We start from the raw sequence: 18,166 nt of genomic DNA, 5'->3' as shown, positions 1-18,166 counted from the left end.
TCCGCGCCTTATATCCTCCCCCATCTCTCCCATGTCTTTGGTGGATGCCACCCTCATCTGCTCCAAATCATTCCTTTGGGCATCCAATTTACTTTCCAACCCGTTTTTTACCTCCTCTATCTGATTCCCCATCTGTTTAATTTCCCGGGCGGATTGCTCCCCTATTTCCCTCAATTTGCCTTCCATATTGTTTTCTAACCCCTCTAACCCATTCTTCACCCTTTCCATTTGGTTCTCCTGGGTGGCCATTCTATTTTCCAACCCCGTTAACCCATCCTTCATTTCCCCAATTTGATTACCCACGTCCTCCAATTGGCCCCCTAATTTGCCTTTGAGCCCCCCTATTTTACCTTCGAGCCCCCCTATTTGGCTTCCCATGTCATGTCTCAACTCCCCAATTCAGTTCTTAATCCCTCAATTTGGTTTCCCATGTCAAAAAAGGGTTGGCGTCAGGAAGGGCATCCGGCCGTAAAACATTGCTTCAAAAAGGGGACCAAAAAACAACAACAACCACGGTTCCCGAAAAAGGCCAACCCCTGCTTTGCGGGGAAAAATGGCCTCTAAAGGTGGTTATATATGTCATTTCTCAATTTCTCATTCGTCTTGACCATAAGGGCCTCCGTTTGTATCATGAAGAGGTTCATATCCACCGGTGCTGCGGACTCGGCTGCCGCGACCATGTGCGAGGCGCCATTTTGTGCCCCTCTAACCTCGTGCGAGGCGCCGCCATCTTGTGCACCTGCAACCCCCGCTACTGTGCCTTCTTTGGCCTCCTCCTCTATCTCTCCCATCTCCTCCCTGGGGTCCTGGGTCGACTCTGCCTCCTCATCCTCCCCTACCGGCACCCGATCGCCTTGATCATCCATGGCACGACTTTAATTTGGGATCTTAAATAAAATTTCGGCCGCTCAAAATTTTGACCAAATTTTTAAGATGTTTCAAAAATTTGGTTCGGGTCCAAATCCCACTCCTGACACCAATTGTTACGGATCCGGCGGACGGCACTCCCGTTAGCAAGGGTGTTTAATCCCCTTGTCCTGTTAAGCTGGCCGGCTCCGCCGGTCCTGGAGCTATTACGCCACTTCCGGTCAGCGCTGAATAGGGTAGTAGGCCAATTATTCCTATGACCTAATTACCAGCGCCTTCCGGTAAGCGAGGAAATGAGCCCCGCCCGAGCCGCGGCTGTAATGGACACGCCGAGCGAAGCGAGCCACGACGCAGGCCGTTATCAATAGACTAAACCTGACTATAGCGGTTGGCCAAATCGCGCCACAGGTACTCAATCGGGAAAGGACTAAAGCGATCGGGGGAAGAAGAAACCAAAGTAAAGGAATACCAGATATTTATTAATTATGTACACCAAAACCACAGAAGAAACGAAAGGGAATGTACAGTGAAGAGGAAGAAGCAGATACACAGGGCAAGCCTTAAAACAGTCTTATATTATAACCCCGGACAAAGAACAGACTTACACGACAGGGAATGGCAGGAAAGAATGGCTGGAAGGAAAAGAAGGTCCAGGCAGACGGTAGGGCGTTGAGGTCCGGCTCCAGGAGTGGACTCGCGTCGTGGCAGGAAACCCTGGCAGGCAGCGAGCGCGTATCGTGGACCGCGAGCTGAGGTTGCATATATCGGGGAAACTGGGATACGGCGTACGTAATATGTGGCTCGTGCCAACGCTCTCTCTCTCTCTTGAACAAGGTTCGTATCATCAACGGTCCCCTGCGCAGTCCGTTACCATCAGCAGTTCGTGGCGCAGCTCCCAGCTCCGCTCCAGCTCATTGACCCGAACTCCTTCTCAGCTCATCTGCTGAAGCAGACCCTTGCAGCCGCTTTTATTGTCCGTTCTTGTATCAAGCCGCCGGCTCCGATGACACGCCTACCGGTCGGCTCACCACGGCGCTAGTTGACCGGAAAGGGCTCGCTGGCTCCACCTCCGATGGTGAGTCGACGTGCCACACCTTGTTCTTGTGGTTCCGCCCCCTTTTTCCTCGGCTTGAGACCGCGTGCGTAATGGCGGCTTGGTGCCAGCAAACAGCCCAAGGCAAACGGCAGCGAACGCTATCCTACTGTTACTGCACTTTGAAGAGTGGAGATTGGGGGAAATTGAAAGGGGCCTATCTTATTTGATTAATGCAACGCAGATTCAACTATTGGGAACAGATCCTTAACTGAAACACATAATAATGAAATAACTACAGAGAGGTCCTATGGTTCTCTACGTGTTGTACATGGACTAACTAGGGTGCAATCTTTAATAAAGTCAATTAATGGGGATATTTACAGGGGATCATTTATAAGGGAAACATTTACTAAAATTTACAAGTGAAGGTTCTAAAAACCATAACAATATAGATATATATATATATATATATATATGTATATATATATATATATATATATATATATATACAGACTTGGCATTTAATATGGAATATTTTCTTTTTTTCTTGACTTGGGTTTAATTTCTGAACTCGGTATATCAATCTGGTGAGTTTCTTTTACGCTTCGGTGATTTCTTTGTTAAAAGAACCATGTCACTGATTGTCTGTCGCAGCAAGAAGTCAATAACAGGATTATATCACAGGTGGCATGACAAAATGTACGGACAGGTACATTTGACGATTGGCTTCAGAATCGGGTATATAAGGGTTGTTGCGTTCTGTATTAGTGGAAAACAACTGCTGCACGTCCACAAAAGTTATTGCCGCTTCCCCTGGAGATGGTCCGTCAACTCGACAATGCTGTTTGTCATTTAGTGGTGGCTTTACGAAATTCCGGCATGAAACAGCGTGCTATTGCTTGGCAGTATGGCATCACTCAAGGTCAGGTGTCAAATATCCTGAAACGAAATGCTCAGAGGGGTGTCCCTACTCCAATACCGAGGCCAGGACGTCCCCGCAGAACCACAAGGAGGGATGATCGCCAGCTGCACCGGTTAGTCCGCAATGGCCGTACCAAGTCAGCTAATTGGCTTAGGGATGAGTGGCAGCAACTGACAAATGTGCCTGTATCCAGAAGGCGAGTCGACAAACGACTGGTTCAAGCAGGCTATCGTGCCAGGCATCCCCTGAGAAAGCCACGTCTGACCAGACAACACCGCCAGCGCCGATTGCAGTGGGCCAGAGAGCACCATCAATGGCAGCCAGGACACTGGAATCACGTGATCTTCAGTGACGAGTCTAGATTTCTGGTCTATCGTCAAGATGGCCGCGTCCGAGTGTGCAGATAAGTGCATGAAGCCTACAACGAAGATTGTATAGTGCCAAGAGTCCAAGCTGGAGGTGGTGGGGTGACCGTTTGGGCTGCTTTTCATGCAGGGGGCAAAACTGACCTGGTTGTTCTGAATGGAAACCTGAACCAGTTCAAGCACAAGGCCATTCTGGAAGAAACATTGCTTCCATTTGTTCATGCAGCCTTTCGAGGAAACTTTGTCTTCCAAGATGACAATGCACGGCCTCATCATGCTCGCATGATCCAACACTTTCTTGCTGACCGTGGTGTAGAGCATATGGAGTGGCCTGCCATGTCCCCGGATATGAATCCGATAGAGAACTTGTGGGCAGAATTAACGTGTCAAATCGACAACTTGGGCCAGCAGCCTGCCTCTGTGCGTGAATTGCAGCAGGCTATTATCACTGCATGGCAAGCGATTCCTGTCCAAACCTTGGCAAATCTCGTGAACAGCATGCCTCGACGTGTACGTGCTCTCCTGAATGCTCGTGGGGGTTACACGAAGTACTGAACTGTAATTTTACTGTCCGCAATCCCAGTCATAATTTAACTTTTGTTTTTGTTAAAAAAAAATTTGGCTAATGTGCAAAATAAAGAGATGCTTCTGGAAAACGCACAGAAGTTTAACACAGTACTGTCTGTGAATTGAGTTCGATATCAGTTTACATCACTTTCAAGGATCAATTTATTTGCTTTGAAATGTCAAATGTTGTTTTTGTTTCTTTTGAAGGTCACATTAATAAAATCTGGAATAATTTCAACATAATTCCAATGAACTTTTGGTTCTAAGTCATCTTGAAAAGTATGTTCACCCCCACAAAAAAAAAATTCCATATTAAATGCCATGTGTGTGTGTGTGTGTGTGTGTGTGTGTGTGTGTGTGTGTGTGTGTGTGTGTGTGTGTGTGTGTGTGTGTGTGTGTGTGTGTGTGTGTGTATATATATATATATATATATATATATATATATATATATATATATATATATATATATATATATATATATATATAGTCATCCCTCGTTTATCGCGGGGGTTACGTTCCAGAACCCCCCCGTGATAGGTGAAAATCCGCGAAGTAGAAACCATATATTAATTTTATTATTTTTATATATTTTAAGCCTTTAAAAACCCTCCCCATACTCTTATAAACCTTTCCCACACTCTTATGAACCCTTTCTACACTCTTAAACACACTTTTGAGACCCATCCTAGGATGTGTATATATATATATATATATATATATATATATATATATATATATATATTGGAACAACCAGGATTCTTCCTAGAGCTGGCCGCCCGGCCAAACTGAGCATTCGGGGGAGAAGAGCCTCTCCTCAGTGAAAGACACATGAAAGCCCGCTTGGAATGTGCAAAAAAGCACCAAAAGGACTCTCAGACTGTGAGAAACAAGATTTTGTGGTCTGATGAAACCAAGATTGAACTGTTTGGCTTCCGTCTGGCCACTCTGCCATAAAGCCCAGATCGGTGGAGTGTTGCAGTGATGGTTGTCCTTCTGGACGTTTATCCCATCTCCACACAGGATCTCTGGAGCTCAGCCAGAGTGACCATCGGGTTCGTAGTCACCTCAGTTACCGAGGCCCTTCTCCCCCGATAGCTCAGTTTGGCCCGGCGGCCAGCTCGAGGAAGAGTCCTGGTGGTTTCAAACTTCTTCCATTTAAGAATTATGGAGGCCACTGTGCTCTTGGGAACCTTCAATGCAGCAGAATTTTTTTTGTAGGCTTCCCCAGATCTGTGCCTCGACACAATCCTGTCTCTCAGCTCTACAGGCAGTTCCATCGACCTCATGGCTTGGTTTTTGTTCTGATATGCATTGTCAGCTGTGAGACCTTATTTAGACAGGTGTGTGCCTTTCCAAATCATGTCCAATCAATTGAATTTACCACTGGTGGACTCCAATCAAGGTGTAGAAACATCTCAAAGATGATCAAGAGAAATGGGAGGCACATGAGCTAAATTTCAAGCGTCATAGCAAAGGGTCTGAATACTTATGTCGATGTGATATTTCAGGTTTTTCTTTTAAATAAAATTGTAATTAAAATTGTAATTAAATGGAATGTTTAATGTCTAGTATGTCTCCAGGTATTGTGTTTTTACATTTCCTAAAATTCCTTGAAATGTGCAATGCGTGGCAAAATAAGTGATACGTGCATAACGCTTGGTGTCCACCAAATTCACAATAATTGTGATGTCAGTTTCATTTTCAAATCACGAAGGACTTGTGAAATGAACTAGGTGTGTAGGTTAAGAAATACCTTTAGAAGAAAACCCTTGATGCTTATTCAATCGATCAATCAGAAAGTTTTTTTTTTTTTCGCGATAATCTTGTCGTATTTTTTTTCGTGTCCACCCCATTATGCACGAATCACATCCCGGCAAAAGTGAAAAGAAACCCGCATCGCTCGAAACTTGATTAGGTGTAACGCGGGTTCAGATTCTTCAAAGCAGTCACTCACTGGCAGACGACCACTCGTTTAAGGATGACGCAGAACTTGTTTTCGTGTCCGTGTCCTCCTGTGCTGCATTATGCACGAATCCAGCGTGCGAAATGCACTCTCGTTTTCATTTTGGTGAAAACGAAGCATGTAGCAGGTCTGATGCTTCAAACTCGGATACTCCAATATATACAGAACAACATTATACAGGATACTTACTGTTTCCTGAAACTATATTTTTCCACTCAGATGTAACACTTAGTGTACCCAGTATTGTAGCCAGGCACATATACATATATACATACTGTCGGACCCTGCTATTCGCGGGGGATACGTTCCTGAAAAATGCCGCAAATTAAGAAACCGCGAATGGCGGGACATCGCTTCCAATGAAAAAGGGGGGGATTGGTTCCCGAATCGTGAAAATCCACGAATGCCGAGGCAAATCGAACGAATGGCGATGAAAATCCGCAGATGCATGCCGTGCCATTGTTTCAATGGGGAAAAGGGAGACAGCTAATAGCACTAATAGATACAGTGGAGTGTTTTTATTCTGTACAGTAACTCGCAGGGATGACATGTTATGCAGCTGGTGCAATATCCCGCAAAGCTGTTCAATGTGAACGGCGGGCTATCCTGCGAAGCTGTTCAGTGTGAATGGCAGGCTATCCCGCGAAGCAATGTTCAGAAGCAATGTTCACCGTGTAAATGGCAGGATATCCCACGAATCTCGCTTATAGCATGGTTAACATATTTTTATGCAACCGGGAAAGCTGTGAAAACGCGAAGCACAGCGCCGCGAATGCTTGGTCATTGCAACCTTCTTTTTTTTTTGCACCCACAAAAAACTGTGAATACATAGGACAAAGGGCTGCGGATAGAAAGGCAGGTTGCAATTTATCAACCGTGAATACACGGAACCCGCGAATAGCGGGGTCTGCCAGTATAAATTGAAATATCTATACATATCGGTCCACGTGCACACACTTTTATTCTGAAATATCGATTCTCACTTGTGATTTGCTGCTGCACGCCACACCAACATGATTGATTTCTTCCAAATCTTTTGGGCCTGCAATGCTTCTGTGTCCTCGTTCCCAATAGAACTATAATGTAGGAAGAGAACATGTGGGGAAGGGCAGAGAGTGGGCAGAGGGACAAACACACTACGATTTGATATCTGTCATTTTACTTCTAATAATTAAAAGCAACAACAACAACAACAAACAATTTTAAATCTCATGTATTTATTATTCATGGAATGAAATGATGGGGACCATGAAAGTAAAATCGGTAAACACCAGAGTGTGACAGCATGAAATTGAACACGATTCATTCAGATAGACAATAGCAATGAAAGATACATAGACAATAGCTCCATGTCACAACCAACTATACATTTCATACTCAAATTTAATTGCAATAAATAAAATGTCATCTAATAATCTCTAGCATTGGCCAAGCAAAAATAATTTAGAAGGAACCTGAATACATCCAAGTTTAAAATCTAAGCAATGATACACAACTTACAATTGTGACGATGCTGGGCTGTTGGGTACTGAGTCTGAAAGGCAGGTCGACTGTGCCCGGGGGTTATTATGGACACTTGACCCATCCTCACTTTCGCTTGCTCCAGGCTCCATGTCAAGGATGTCCAGCTCACTCCTCACTTCCTCGAGGCTGCCCACATCACTCCCAGCTTCATCCCTTCTCACTGCCTCTCCCTCTTGGCCCTGACCATAATGGAAAAATAAATAAACAAACAAAAACTTCAAGGAAGACATTTTGTTACAAGTGCAAATGCTACTTCATACCGATTTCACAATCTCAATAATGAGGAAACGTGCACCGTGGATGCCAGGAAGCATTAACTTCTATCCCGACAAGTACAACAACAATCAGTCGATGTGGGATCAAAGTCTGTGCAAAAATACAACCTCGTATTTAATGATATTGAAAATGTTACGTTTATTACAAGTAATTAAAAAATTACAAGTCGAGCTACGTTCAAAGAACACCGCCCCCATGCCAATTAAATAACATATCCTCTAGCGCGTGACATTGTCGGGGCGCCTTCGGTGCTGGATGATGTCGCATTGCAGCACATGGAAACGGAATAGGGTGGGGACGGTGGGGTAGGAGCGGTGAACAATAAATGATCGATCAACTGATTAATTGCATAATTAAATAAATATATAACAATCGTAAAATAATTAATTTCTTAATCAATGCCTAATGGCAGACCCAAACCACCACTGCTTCATCCAAATATGTAACTTTTTGGAAAATTAAGTAATTAATAAAAAATAAAAAAAGGAAATAATTAATCAATTAATTGACATCAATAAAGCAAAAATACCCTTTATAGCCAAATCACTTGGTCACTGTTGTGTCCAAATATCAGCTTCGTAGCTCAAAAAGGTGCCCGAGATATTGCCCAGATGAGAAAGAAAAATAAATAAGTACTTAATAAATTGATAATAATTAAGTAATTAATCAATTAATTGATTAATAAAAAAATTAACTAGAGCTTCCAGGGAAGCAGAACTCAACTGAACTGACTGGACAACTTTAAAGTAGGTCAGTTGTCTGTACTAGATTTGACTTAAAGGAAAAGCCAACAACCTTGTGTAATAATTTTAACATGCGATAGCAACCTACCTTGTGTGGTAAGAGTCTCACACACCAAGTTTGATCAAAATCCATAAATATTTGTGGACGTTAAAGTCTTAACGTCGTTTTGGCGCTGAAAACAATATGGCGGCCTATGGCGGCCATTTTGTGACGGATCGGGTTGGAATGCAATAGCAACCTACCTTGTGTGGTAAGGGCTAAACATTCTACGTTTGATCAAAATCTGTTAATATTTGTGGACGCTAGAGTGTTAACGTCGTTTTCATGACCAAAAACAAAATGGTCGCCTAAGTCCGCCATTTTTCAACGGATCGGGCTGAAATGTAATACCAACCTGGTCCTTGGGGTAAGGATGCTGCATGTCAAGTTTGATCAGAATCGGTTGATATTTGTGGACGCTGGAGTGTTAATGTCGAAAAGTTAACGGATGACACGACGACGACGACGACAGACGACGGAGGGTTCAGTATGTGATGAACTCAACTGGACTGTAGTCCAGTTGAGTAAAAAAAAAACACACTTGTATATAGTAGATGCCAAGTTTAGTCAAATTTCCATAACTGGTTCAAAACCACCTGCACAGTACATTATTTTCACATTGGAATTATTTGGAGAAAGCTCATGTTACAAACCCAGCAATTCCCCACTTAAAACTGTAAAACGTTTGTGGTCTCAGTGTGCAACTTCATAAACAATGGTACAAGGATCACAGGTGACAAATACAGTAATAAGGAGATAATTATCATGAACTGGTGCATTACCTTATTCGGCAACCTCACAGGCTTCCTATTCAATGCCCTTTTCCCTGCAAAAAAAAAGAAGAAAAAAAAGAATAGGAATGAAAATCAAAATAAATTAAGTAGAGGTGAAAACAACCTCAACTTATCTTTTCACCTCATTACACAAAACTAAGGCAGACGGCAAAGTTTGCATGGGGATGGCGATCGCTCGAATCAGATTCGTAGCTCACGAGCAATCCTATTTGGATTGAAGAGGCTACATAACGTGAGCAAACCAAAATGCATTGAAGGAGAATGGTGCAAAAATACTGAGATTGCAAAGGTAAACACAGCAAAAAGGAACATATCATTTAAAACAAGAACGGCACTCAGTAGAGCGCATACCTCTGCCAGGCTGAACAGTTTACGTTTTGTATCTCACCGATACGCCGGATGTGGATTCGGACCTGGACCAAAATCTAATCGGCTCGTTCTCGTCACCGAACCAACTCAGCCACCATGTTTTGTCATAATCCGTCCATAACTTTTTGAAATATTGTGCTATATATTGCGTTCAGATCTATAAAATTGCGTGCCATATATTGCGTATTTTAGATCCAAAAAAAGAGGGAGAACGAGATCAGGGCTTAGGGCTGGCCCTTGCCTTACTTTGGCACTGTCAACAGATTTTTTTTTTTTTTTTTTTTTTTGTATAAAAGATCGAGGCTCGTGAAAGAGCGAACATTTATCACACAGAAAGACAAACCGACAAACCGACACATAGAACAAATAACATCGGGAGCGGTAGACAAGATGGGGAGAGAGGGGGAAGGACACAAACACAACACAACACAACACAACACAACACAACACAACACAACACAACACAACACAACATTTTAGAGCAGGAACCGAGAGACATGGAGACATCGAGAGATCTGTGGGAGGGAGAGGGCTTTGGGGGGGAGGCATGGGAAAGGGGGTGGGAGAGGCATAAAACATATGGACACTGCCAGGACTACCAGGAAAGAAGTTGGAATTACAAACAAGGTGGATCTGGGGTGAATTAGTGGGGGTAGAAAAGATCAAGGTTTTGGATGGGGGAAGATAAGAGATGGTGGTGAACAGCTGTTTTAAAGACCTGGAGGGAGGAGTGGGATTGAAGGGAGTGTGGGAGTTTGTTCCAGAGGCGGGAGAAAAGAGGAATGAAGGAGTGAAGGTGAGCAGAGAGCCGAGATTTCGGCAGTTTAACCATCAGAGGCTTGCTGGCAGATCTTGTGCGACCTGTAGGAATATTTGGGGGACAGAGCACAGAGAGAGCTGGGGGAGCAAGGCCGGAGAGGAGTCGGTAGAAGACGGAAAGACCACCAACCTGCCTGCGGTGAGTGAGTGAGAGGCCCTTGGAGTTAGCTTCATCACGGGAGATTCCAATGATTCTGAATGCTTTGCTTTCAACAGCGTGAAGACGAGCTAGGTGTGAGGCAGGAGCACCAGCCCAGAGGGGAGAGCAGTATTCCATTGAGCTGCGGATGAAAGCCTTGTACTTTCTACCACTTGCACGGCACTTTGTGCCCCTTGCAGCACGGATGGTTCCCTCAGGGCAATGCGGGTTTTCCCCTCAGATTATTAGCAGTGAAATTATTAGCAGAAATCCTTACTGCCACTTTTGACCACCCCCGCCCCTCCCCCTTGCACAGCGCTTGTGCCCATTGCACACGGGGCGCTCCCTCAGGGCAACGGTTTTTTCATCAGCACAACTGTTTTCCCCTCAGCACAACGCTATTTCCCCACAGATGACAGGCAGCAATCCTTCGGGTTTGCAGCAGACTTATGGCTTGATTCCAAGGCAGCGAAAAGCATTTGCGTTCCACCTTTATACTTGCTTGAGCGGGGTAAAGTCTGGCCCCGCACAGAGCGTTTGGATTGGTGAGAGTGCAGACACTCAGCCCCACTTCCCTGTCAATCACTGCCAGGTCAGTCAATCACTTCCCTCACTAGGGATCTTCATCGAGCACCCTGCTTCTCCGCTTTCCCAACAAGACCAGTTAATGCTAAGAGGACGTGGCTGTTTTAATGTGTGGTGCTCATGTTTAATAAATGTGTCGGGATAGAGGTAAATACAGACTTGGCATTTAATATGGATTATTTTTTTTGTGGGGGTGAACTTACTTTTCAAGATGTCTTGGAACCAAAAGTTCATTGGAATTATGTTGAAATTATTCTAGATTTTGTTAATGTGACCTTTAAAAGAAACAAAAACCACATTTGACATTTCGAAACAAATAAATTGATCCTTGAAAGTGATGTAAACTGATATCAAACTCAATTCATGGACAGTACTATGTTAAAGTTCTGTACGTTTTCCAGAAGTATCTCTTTATTTTGCACATTAGCCAAATGTTTTTTTTAACAAAAACAAAAGCTAAATTATGACTGGGATTACGGACAGTAAAATTACAGTTCAGTACTTCGTGTAACCCCCACGAGCATTCAGGAGAGCACGTACACGTTGAGGCATGCTGTTCACGAGATTTGCCAAGGTTTGGACAGGAATCGCTTGCCATGCAGTGACAATAGCCTGCTGCAATTCACGCACAGAGGTCGGCTGCTGGTCCAAGTGGTCGATTTGACGCGTTAATTCTGCCCACAAGTTCTCTATCGAATTCATATCCGGGGACATGGCAGGCCACTCCATATGCTCTACACCATGGTCGGCAAGAAAGTGTTGGATCATGCGAGCACGATGAGGCCGTGCATTGTCATCTTGGAAGACAAAGTTTCCTCGAAAGGCTGCACGAGCAAATGGAAGCAATGCTTCTTTCAGAATGGCCCTGTACATGAACTGGTTCAGGTTTCCATTCAGAACAACCAGGTCAGTTTTGCCCCCTGCATGAAAAGCAGCCCAAACGGTCACCCCACCACCTCCAGCTTGGACTCTTGGCACTATACAATCTTTGTTGTAGGCTTCATGCACTTGTCTGCACACTCGGACGCGGCCATCTTGACGACAGACCAGAAATCTAGACTCGTCACTGAAGATCACATGATTCCAGTGTCCTGGCTGCCATTGACGGTGCTCTCTGGCTCTCTGCAATCGGCGCTGGCGGTGTTGTCTGGTCAGGCATGGCTTTCTCAGGGGACGCCTGGCACGATAGCCTGCTTGAACCAGTCGTTGGTTGACTAGCCTTCTGGATACAGGCACATTTGTCAGTTGCTGCCACTCAGCCCTAAGCCGATTAGCTGACTTGGTACGGCCATTGCGGACTAACCGGTGCAGCTGGCGATCATCCCGCCTTGTGGTTCTGCGGGGACGTCCTGGCCTCGGTATTGGAGTAGGGACAGGGACACCCCTCTGAGCATTTCGTTTCAGGATTTTTGACACCTGACCTTGAGTGATGCCATACTGCCGAGCAATAGCACGCTCTTTCATGCCGTAATTTCGTAAAGCCACCACTCCATGACAAACAGCATTGTCGAGTTGATGGACCATCTCCAGAGGAAGCGGCAATAACTTTTGGAGACGTGCAGCAGTTGTTTTCCACGAATGCAGAACGCAACAACCCTCGTATACCCGACTGTGAAGCCAATCGTCAAATGCACCTGTCAGTACATTTTGCCACGCCACCTGTGATATAATCCTGTTGCTGACTTCTTGCTGTGACAGACAATCAGTGACATGGTTCTTTTAACAAATAAATCACACCAAAGTGTAAAAGAAACTCACCAGATTGATATACTGAGTTAAGAAAGTAAACCCAAGTCAAGAAAAAAAAAAATATTCCATATTAAATGCCAAGTCTGTATATTGGTTGTGAGGGGAATTAAGAACAAAGCCTGTACTGTGCATGTTTAAGGATCGCTAATGCCTTAGAAATGTGCCTGGAGAGGTAAATAAACCAAATTGGAGCTGTGTGTAACTGTCTGGAAAGAGGAGAAACTGAATTAAATACTGTCTAAAATGCGCAATGATTACCAACCTATATGGCTGTGAATGTCGAGCTATAAATGGGAGGTGCAAGAAGATAATAGAGGGAGGAAGAAGAAGACCTCTCTACAGCCCTCGCATATGCACATCTCCAGCTTTCCCACTACACAAAAGGGAGGAGGCTATCTAAATACCAATTCAAATGAGATAACTGAACTCAGGAACCTACGTGCATTCTCTGGGGAGAGGGTGGGGGTAGGGTGGGGCTATAAAGCCTCACCCCACTCAACCCCCTAAGTCAATACTTCATAGTAGTGCTTTTGGCAGTGATTGTATCTTCAAGTCCTTTTCAGTATGTCTGTATAAGCTTTGCACATCTGGTTTTGGGGAAGTTCTCCCATTCTCCCTTGCAGATTTGCTCAAGTTCTGTCAAGTTTGATGGGGAGCATTGGTGAACAGCAATCTTCAAGTCTTTCCGCAGATTCTCAATATAATGTATGGGCTTTGGCTGGGCCACTCAAGGACTTTCACGTTCTTGTTCTGAAGCCATTCCAGTGTTGCTTTAGCTGCATGCTTGGGGTCATTCTCCTGTTAGAACATAAATCTTCACTACAGTCTAAGGTCTTTTTCTCTCTGAAGCAGGTTCTCCTGAATGATTTGTCTGTATTTGGCTTCATTCATTGTTCCCTCTATCCTTACAAGTCTCCGAGTTTCTGCTGCTGAAAAACATCCCTATAGCATGATGTTGCGACCACTATGCTTCACGGAAGGGATAGTGTTGGATGTGTGATGAGCTGTGCTCGGTTTCCGCCAAACATAGTGCTTTGCATTCAGGCCAAAGAGTTGAATTTTTGTCTCACCGGACCATATAATATTTTGTCTCATGCTCTCAATCTTTTACGTGCTTTTTCCAAAATCCAGGTGCTGTCATATACCTTTTTCTCAGGAGTGGCTTCCATCTGGCCACTCTTCCATAAAGCCTGGATTTGTAAAGTGCTGCAGAGACTGTTGTCCTTTCAGCAGGTTCTCCCATCTCAGTCAGGGAACTCTGTAGTTTTGTCAGAGTGGTCATTGGGTTCTTGGTCACCTTGCTGACCAAGGTCCTTCTTGCCCGGTTGCACAGTTTGGTCGGATGGCCAGCTCGAGGAAGAGTCTGGGTAGTTCCATATTCTTTCCATTTCCCAATGATCGAGATCACCGTGATCTTGGGAACTTTCAACACTAGAAATTGAAACAGTTTCTGCTCTGACATGCACTGTCAACTGTGGGACATTAAAATACAGAGAAAGGTGTGTTTCTTCCTTAATAATGTCCAATAAATTGAATTGGCCACATGTTGACTCCAATCAAGTTGTGGAGATATCTCAAGGATGATCAGATGAAATTGGAAGAACCTGAGCTCAATTTGGAGTGTCACAGCAAAGGGGTTGAATACGTATTGACTCAAGACATTTTGTGTTTTCATTTTTTATTATTCTATTAAATTTTCGAAATATAGAAAATCCAAACATTAATGTGTTGATCAGTGACAAAAAAATCTCAAAATTAATCCATTTGAATTTCACGCAGTAACAACAAAACAAGAAAAAAAGTCAAGCAGTGTGAATACTTTCTGAAGGCACTGTATGTCAATAATTGCTGGCTTGCCCATTTTGCTTGAAACTCGGCAGTGGCCGATCGACTCTAAATGTATGGTATTCCAGGATACTAAACTCAGCCTCCCAGATGCCTGAATGACCCCATGTTTCCATGATTGCAAGGACATCTGTTGACGTGTCGGTGGCAACTCCTCGAAGCTCGTCGATATTATTGCGAAGACTTAATGCATTTGTGAACATGACTTGAAGGGAGGACGCTTCACTGGCTGTAGTCTTGGGAGTCGATACTCTATGTTTTGGAAAGGTCGGTATAATGGTGGTCATTGGAACGTTACGAGAACATTGGCAAGCAGGGCACTTCTTTGTGGGTGTGGGTATTCTGGTGTTAACAAGTAGAGGCTGCCATTCTGTGTCTGAAGATAGCTTCGTAAGATAATACAGAATATCGTATCATCTTTCGAGCTTAAACTCCGAGCTGTTGAAACGGCAACTATATCCGAGATCAAGATGCGCTTTGAGAATCACGCAAGATCAAAGCAAAATAAACGGTTCGTTTTCGATAAAGTACCATGACACTCGCAAAACAAAAATGTCATATATACAAAAAGTAAACCTGTTGGAATGGTTTACAGTATTTTTACTTCTAAGCATTTTAAATAAAACTAATGATGTGTATTCGTGTTCGTAAAATTTAAAAATTTTCCCTTATGAATCACGAACCTCAGGGAACCCATCCCCCCTTTCCCCATTGAAACATTGCCGTGACATTCGCAGAATTTTTGAGGAACATATATCCCCTATGAATGTCGGGGTCTGACAGTATATGCTTCAGAAACCAGTAGACTGCAAAAACATGGTTAGCAAAAACGTACAATGCACAAAATTATCAATAACGCATACAAACACACACAAATATCACAACAACAACAACAACATGCATTTTAAGGCCATTTTCCCTGCTAGAGCGGGGGTTAGCCTTGCGGTCCCCATGACAATCTTCTCCATTTTGCCCTATTTTCTGCATCTCTCCTTGTTAACCCCCTTGCCCGCATTTCTTCTTCCACCATCTTTAGCCAAGTCTTTCTCGGTCTTCCCCGTCCTCTACTTCCTTCTACATTAATTTCCATCACTCTTCTCAACCAGTCACTTTCATCCTTCCTCAATACATGACCAAACCATCTCAACCTGTTCCTCTTCACAGCATCAATCACAGGCAATATTCCCATCATCTTTCGCAATTCATCATTTGTCTTCCTCTCTCTCAACGATACCCCGCACATCCATCGAACCATTTGCATTTCCACCCTTTCCAGCCTTCGTTGCTGCTCTACGTTCATTACCCATGTCTCGCTCCCATAAATCATAACACTTCTCACACATGCAGCATACACCTTTCCCTTCAGCTTCAGCGACACTCTCCTCCTCATCAGCACGCCACTCAGTTCCCGAAAGTTCTTCCATGCACATCTCACTCGAGCAACCGTTGCCGAGTCTGATCCACCTTGATAAAGGTGGATCAGACGTGTATGTAACAAGCTTATTATCCTCTTTCTGGAACTGAGTATTACAAATCAACAAATCAGCTCCATCAGCAAACTCCAAAATCCTTTCACCTTCTCCATTTCTCACACCATATCCGTAACCCCCATGAACTCCCTCAAAACCATCCATACTCCTTCCCACATGTCCATTCAGGTCTCCTCCCACCACAACAACTTCCTCATCTTTCACGTTTTCCATCAGCTTCTCTATCGTACACCAGAACTTGTCCTTCTCTTCATTGCTTCGACCAACCTGCGGAGCATATCCCGAGATGACGTTCACCAAGAGCTTTCCAATCATCATTTTCACCATCATCAACCTATCACTCACTCTAGTCACACTCACCACACTGTCTACAAACTCCTCAGAAAACAGGACACCAACACCATTCACGCCCTCCGGGCACCCTTGCCACACAAACTTGTATTTCTGTCCCTGCCTACCCTTCACCATTCTCACACCACTTCCCTTCCATCTCGTCTCTTGCACACAACATATGTCCACTCTTCTTCTGACCAATACTTCCACCACTTCTCCTGATCTCCCTGTCATTGTCCCTACATTCCACGTCCCAAACCTCAGAAACCGATCTCCACTTCGGGCTGCACCCTGCCAATATGTAGTTGTAATTGTCATGCCCTTCCTGACGCCAACCCTCTTAGTCGTCTCTTACGACACGCAGGGATACGGTGTACCTATTCTGACCAGGGTACACACTGGGAAACGTTTAAAACATGGAAATTCTGGGGGGGGGGGGGGGGGGGGGGGCGTCAGCATCACGGCTGCGGTTTAAACATATTCCAACAATATCCAAACAGAACCATGAAAAACAATCTGGGAAAAGTCTCCAAGCGAGAACGTGGATTTGAGAAAGAAGGAGCAGAGGCGGAAGAAAAACGAGATACAGGGGGTGGGGCACAAGCCGAGACGAGGAGGAGAGCGAACTAGCACGTGTCCGGGAAGAGAGAAAGAATCAATATAGAATTCTTTGTCTAGGGAGCTGAGGTGAGGGGGAGAAAATAAAATAAAAGAAACAAGCAATACAGCGAAGGAAAGAACCCAAATCGACAAAACACCGACTGGGGGAGGGAAGCCCCAAGTTACCAGGCCGCGCACGAGGTACGACTCAGAAAACGATTAACTACACACAAGTTTGTACGAATTACAAACCAATACCAACCAGAAACACACAATAACACATACACAGCAAAATAACAAGTGGAAATTTGACAAAGGCAAGAATGGGAAAACACTTAAACTTCGATGCCGTGGAGAGCTCGAAGTACGCTTCACTCACCCGAGGAACCGGAAACCGGAAATCAAACAAACACAAATATCAATCATGTTTAATCACGGCTATCAATCGTAAGCTGTGTATAATTACATCGGGGGCCCGAACATGGCACATTTTTAGGAATGCTTGCAAAAACTGGAATTAACTCGAACAATTAACGAAAAATTACGTATTGGGTGCATGGTTGAGCAAAACTAAAGAACCAAGAAAAAGGTTCCATAATGACCTCAAGCAACACATTATAACTGTGTAATCAAGAGACAATGCAGTCGTGCAAGTATGGCAACCTCCTGCCCTTATGAAACTTACGTGGGCGTCCAACCTTGCGACGGGTCACCAGTGGGACCTCTTCTCCTGGAGCCTTGGAACTGCAGCTGCTCGTTGGGGATGGAGGCTCAAATGGTAACACCTGGGGTAGGAAATGGAAAGAAAGTTATACAATAGCTGAGGAGCTTTTTGTTGTCAAAATCTGACACAGAATCTCATTTCTTAAACTTGTGTGCTGCTTTACAATAAATACAACCACATAAAACAATTCCAGTGTTACCGTCTTAAGGTCTTCCTCATCACCATCTTCATCTTCATCCAAATCCACTTTATTCTGCATCTCCATGTCATCCTCAGCAGAAACAGCATCTTCTTCAATACACTCATGTGGCTCAAACACATCCTCATACCCTGCATGCAACGTATCCTCGGCTAGACATGTGGAAGATCCCTCTCCCGATGGCATCTCGGTCTCAATGTCCCCCTTACCCAGAACC

The 18,166-nt window shown here is 44.3% G+C and overlaps 1 protein-coding gene across 4 annotated transcripts in view; it reads right to left on the bottom strand.

Annotated features, from left to right (window-relative positions):
- The window catches only part of BRD8 (bromodomain containing 8), a 149,039-nt gene that overhangs the window by 34,702 nt on the left and 96,171 nt on the right, over positions 1 to 18,166 (bottom strand). For all 4 annotated transcript variants that reach the window (XR_010983768.2, XM_068111037.2, XM_068111038.2 and 1 more), the window contains exons 13-17: positions 17,950 to 18,166; positions 17,712 to 17,811; positions 9,086 to 9,129; positions 7,221 to 7,423; positions 6,704 to 6,796 (exon numbers count right to left, since the gene is read on the bottom strand). The exon at positions 17,950 to 18,166 is cut by the window's right edge and continues 554 nt beyond it. Coding sequence is in view for 3 of the 4 variants with exons in the window: in XM_068111037.2 (XP_067967138.2) it covers positions 6,704 to 6,796; positions 7,221 to 7,423; positions 9,086 to 9,129; positions 17,712 to 17,811; positions 17,950 to 18,166 (657 nt within the window). In the remaining variant the exon portion in view is untranslated. The remainder of the gene's footprint in view (positions 1 to 6,703; positions 6,797 to 7,220; positions 7,424 to 9,085; positions 9,130 to 17,711; positions 17,812 to 17,949) is intronic.

This window comes from Myxine glutinosa, chromosome 3 (genome assembly GCF_964187855.1).
Source record: "Myxine glutinosa chromosome 3, kmMyxGlut1.1, whole genome shotgun sequence".
Taxonomy (NCBI): domain Eukaryota; kingdom Metazoa; phylum Chordata; class Myxini; order Myxiniformes; family Myxinidae; genus Myxine; species Myxine glutinosa.
This window is presented reverse-complemented; position numbering and strand designations above follow the sequence as displayed.